At 41.3% G+C, this 3,818-nt stretch overlaps 1 protein-coding gene across 5 annotated transcripts in view; it reads right to left on the reverse strand.

Moving 5' to 3' along the window:
- Positions 1-3,298: 3,298 nt before the first annotated feature.
- The window catches only part of LOC137984955 (transcription initiation factor TFIID subunit 5-like), a 39,641-nt gene continuing 39,121 nt past the window's right edge, over positions 3,299-3,818 (reverse strand). The window contains exon 20 of one of the 5 annotated variants that reach the window (XM_068832330.1): positions 3,299-3,788. In XM_068832330.1, coding sequence (XP_068688431.1) covers positions 3,659-3,788 — 130 coding nt within the window. In that variant the 3' untranslated portion in view covers positions 3,299-3,658. The remainder of the gene's footprint in view (positions 3,789-3,818) is intronic. The other 4 variants (XM_068832328.1, XM_068832327.1, XM_068832326.1 and 1 more) reach the window with 4 other exon arrangements.

Raw genomic sequence — 3,818 nt, forward strand, 5'->3', positions numbered from 1 at the left:
GTGACTTCTGCTTCGATTTTCAGGGATTTTGAGGGGACATTGATGAGTTTAGATCATGATCCACAGACGAATCCAGTAATAAAGATAGTGAGTCACATGGATGTCAAGACAATTTGACACCTTTTATATTTTTGTCACATTTCTCGTTTGCTTTAATTTTTAACTATTTTTTCCAGCTGTTTTGTATCACCGAATAAAAGAAGTGAAAATATAAATTGGGGAAATGGTACTGTAATGAAAGTTTATCAGGAAAAATTATATCCAGAACTATTGACATCCTGTTGTTTTAAACTTCTGGAAGACGAAATTCTATTTTCAGCATCCCATACTTGTGTCTTTTACGCCCCCCCCCCCCCCCCCCCAAAAAAAAAAAAAAATTAACAATGTCCTTAATTTTTAATGCTAAGTATTTATCATAAAAATAAGGCAATGCGAATGAGTTCAAATGAATTGATTTCTTTCACTTTTCACCTAACCGTAATCCTCATACCATTTGTCACCTCCTATCCCCAACTACACAAGCGCTGGCTAAGACTAAAGCCGGTTACACACAACCAAGTTTTCATCGAAAATTTTATTTGCTGGTGTGCAAAAGCTGGCATGCTAGCTTTTGAATAAGTGCACTTGTCAAGGAAAATATTGACACATTTTAGAACTTGCTCGTCTGTACGGGTCGACAAGGAAAACTTGTCAAGAAAATTAAGAAATTGAGGGCGCACAGCGGTCTTCTTCTTGCATGAGCCATGGTCAAAAAACGAAAATAGCGCACCGTGGTTTGTTTTTTTGTCGCCCGCTGTGGAATTGTATTGCTGGCTACAGTAAAAACTTGTCGTTCACACCAGCAAATAAGACTTATAAGGCCAAAACTCGTCAAAGAAAACTTGTCCGGTTCTTACACATGAGCATACTCTGGCCGCGGCGTACATAATACGCGAAAGGAACTATTTATACGAGTAAAAACTCCAAAGCCAGGATAAGCCGCCGCTTGAGAAAGCCGTGAACGTAGATTTTGTACCATTTATACGGGGTGTTCGCGTCTTATGTAAGCCGCGGCCAGAATAAGCCACGGCTTGTTTTCTCTCGTATAAACGGCCCTATTGTCCATGACCCTTGTCAAGGAAAATTGCTCGTGTGTAACCAACCGGCTTAATCAAAAGAAACTATGATATGGCAAATTATCTTTTAGATGTGGCCCTTACTTTCGGGGTTTCTCTTTTTCAAAGCACTCTTGCGTTCATTTCCTCTTCTCGCATTTAGCAAATAAATTGACAAAGAATGATAAAAAATTGAAACAAAATTTTACGGTCGTGGTCCGTTCACGTTGCTTAGAAAGTCAAATTTTAGCTGAATTTTCCGCCCGCTGAATATAACAAACGTGCCACTGACATCGATAATATTATATTTACCTTTGTTTTCTGTAAAAGGAACAATGTACACTTGTAATCTTACCAAGTAATTTCTTTTCCAAGCATAGAGTTGTGTTCAGAGATGGTCGAAGTCACGTTCAAAATATAAGGGCGTCAGCCATTTGAACTCTTTAAAAACGCCTTAGAAACTCTCTGTTTGTAGTTTCGAGGATAAAGATCAGCCTAGTGTATTAGGAAAGAAGAGTTAACGACGTTTTGAACGTTAACGAAATAAAGAAGTTACTTACGGCGGCCATCTTTCTCCTCTTTCCTCGGCAGCGAGACAGATTCCCGCGCTTTTTCACGCTTTCACACCGGGGACAGCTGCCTCGATTCCAAGGGCCGCGCCCCGAATCCCGAAAAAAATCCAGTCGATGCGGGATTGAAATTATTCCGCGGTTGCGTTCAGGTCATCCTTTTCGCCCACAGCGATGCTTCAGGTGTTTTTTAGTTTGTGCTCAAACATTCGTACGGTTCGAGGTCTTCCTTTACTCTCGTTTAACAGGAAACCGTTTTAAAAGTAGTCAGTTTTTATGGTTTGGCGGACAATTTCGGCAACAAGTCCGAGGTTGTTGTGAATTGAACTCTAGACAATCATAACAATTGTTTGCTTGAAACGGCAGGGGTATTTTGCAGACCGCCGAACGTTTAAAATCGGTATTTCATGGTAATAACTTCACATAAACGCAACATTAACCAACAGCTCACCATTTTAGAAATCGGTGCTTAGGCCTAATTACTAAAGACATGCATTACTATAATTGAAGGCAAACCATTCGGCGTTTTGCAAAATACCTCTGCCATGCTTGTAATGAAAGTTGGAAGGATCATCGCGGTTAGGTTTTTTGAGCGATGTAAGCAGTTTCAATGGAGAGGACTCCCCAGAGGGAGGGGGATCCTTGTTCCCTTTAAAGAAATTGCATGCGTTCTCTTGTTCCTGAAAAACATTATATTGTAGATTTTACGCACACCCACCCCCCCCCCCCCCCCCCATGACCAAATTCTACTCCACACCTGACCCAAATGGTGCCCTTTCTAAGAAGTGTCCTGTACATGGTCGGAGAAAATAAGTGAAACGAAACCATATTTCTATCTTGAAAACGTTTGGGGAAGACATATGGATTTATCAAGCCAAGCTGGTCTGAAACGTAACTGTCAGCCCTGTCTTCGCCGGGGATCTTGGATCATAAGACACGCCAGCCAGGCAGCTTGGTTTGGCGACGCACCCATTAGTCGTGGAAACTTGTTACAACTAAAAATCCAAATCTGAGTTGCTCAGCGTTCGACGGGGTCAGTGATTTAATGTGCCTTTGCAAAGGCCAAGTGAAAGTTTCAATAGACCTTTTGACCGAGAGGGCGACCATCTTGAATTCTATTGTTCTCAGGGATATAAAATGGGAAGCCGTTACCCTGGCCCGGGAGAAATTACCTTCATGTTGTAGGTATGAACTTGCTTTGAGTGCAAAATTCTCCCAACTAGACTGATTTTGCATTTCCAACGTTTCAGATCAATCATCACGTATCATCAAAGGATGAAAAGATAAAAGTGATTTCAAAATTATAAACCCGAAGTTAACCACGCCCCCCGCCCCCAACCGGCATCTTAAATTTATCCGCTCGAAACATCAAAATTAGAAATGGCCTCGGTATCGGTAAAAGGTAAAAGGTAAAGTAACTTTATTTAACGTCGGCAGTTCCTTCAGCTACGAGGCTGGTATCAATGGAAGCCGACGGTGCACCCTTTACTCCCCTCCCTCTGTCAGTGCTCCGTTTTACGGGTATTTAAAGCTGTAACTACACGGATCAGAGGAAAGTCGAAACAGACGTTTAAGTCACCGAGGATCGAACCGGGGACCTCTCGCTCCGAAAGCCGCGCACCAGCCAACTGAGCCACGACTGCTCCTAGGGTCTAAAATTTTATTTTACAAAATTTCGTAAAGTTCTGTTTATTTACAATTAATACTTCGTAATTCTACCTCTCTAGTCACCACTTCAAAAGGACACGACATTTGGTTTGGTGTAAACAATGGAAGATTCTTAAAGCTCCAGAAGAGCCACTTCAGAAATACCTCTGGGCGAAAACTAAGCATGAAGTTTTAGCAATGCTTGACTGTTTCTTTTTGTGTCCTTACTTGAAAAAGAAGAATCAATATTTAAGATTGCTTGTATTCCTTGCTCGTTTTTAAAATTCCATGTCGGAAGATCCAAAAACATGCATCAAGTTTCTGCATTTTGGAGTATTTATCAGTTGCTTAGGAAGACGGAATGAAAGGCCCAGACGCAAGTAGCAAATTTCTAAGCGTAAAGTGTAAACAGTGAACTGGCGTCCTCTTTGTAGGATAGGATCCGAGTTCGAAAGTCTCGCATTTGGACGAATCAGGGCTAAGAAAAGAGAAAGACAAAAATATAAAT

Source organism: Montipora foliosa, chromosome 14 (genome assembly GCF_036669935.1).
Source record: "Montipora foliosa isolate CH-2021 chromosome 14, ASM3666993v2, whole genome shotgun sequence".
In the NCBI taxonomy this organism is placed as follows: Eukaryota; Metazoa; Cnidaria; class Anthozoa; order Scleractinia; family Acroporidae; genus Montipora; species Montipora foliosa.